This window comes from Apaloderma vittatum, unplaced genomic scaffold, assembly GCF_000703405.1.
Source record: "Apaloderma vittatum isolate BGI_N311 unplaced genomic scaffold, ASM70340v1 scaffold40544, whole genome shotgun sequence".
In the NCBI taxonomy this organism is placed as follows: domain Eukaryota; kingdom Metazoa; phylum Chordata; class Aves; order Trogoniformes; family Trogonidae; genus Apaloderma; species Apaloderma vittatum.
The window spans coordinates 1,448-1,739 of NW_009715054.1; the positions used below are offsets into that span (position 1 = coordinate 1,448).

The window sequence follows — 292 nt, forward strand, 5'->3', positions numbered from 1 at the left end:
TCTTCCTCCCCCACAGGGTTCTGTTGGTGCTCCCGGTCCCAAAGGTGCTCGCGGTAGCGCTGGACCCCCTGTAAGTATCAGTCTCATGTTGGGGAGGGGGGATTGGGGACCCCAGGGAACCCCCTCGCAGGACACAAACACCTCTGAGGTGCATGAACTCCCCCCCACAATCCCCTCAACACCATGGGGCACAGAGGAACTGCAGCCCTGCACCCCTAAAGCTGTCTGGGGGGTGGCTTCATCTCAGGGATGAAGGAGAAAAGAGGGAGGTGTTGCCTTTATCCCTTTCCAA

The 292-nt window shown here is 59.2% G+C and overlaps 1 protein-coding gene across 1 annotated transcript in view; it reads left to right on the plus strand.

The window, feature by feature from the left end:
- The window catches only part of LOC104273590 (collagen alpha-1(I) chain), a gene marked incomplete at both ends in the record, with an annotated part of 1,939 nt that overhangs the window by 1,441 nt on the left and 206 nt on the right, over positions 1-292 (plus strand). Inside the window, one exon of the mRNA XM_009868960.1 lies at positions 17-70. Within this exon, the coding sequence (XP_009867262.1) occupies positions 17-70 (54 nt within the window). The remainder of the gene's footprint in view (positions 1-16; positions 71-292) is intronic.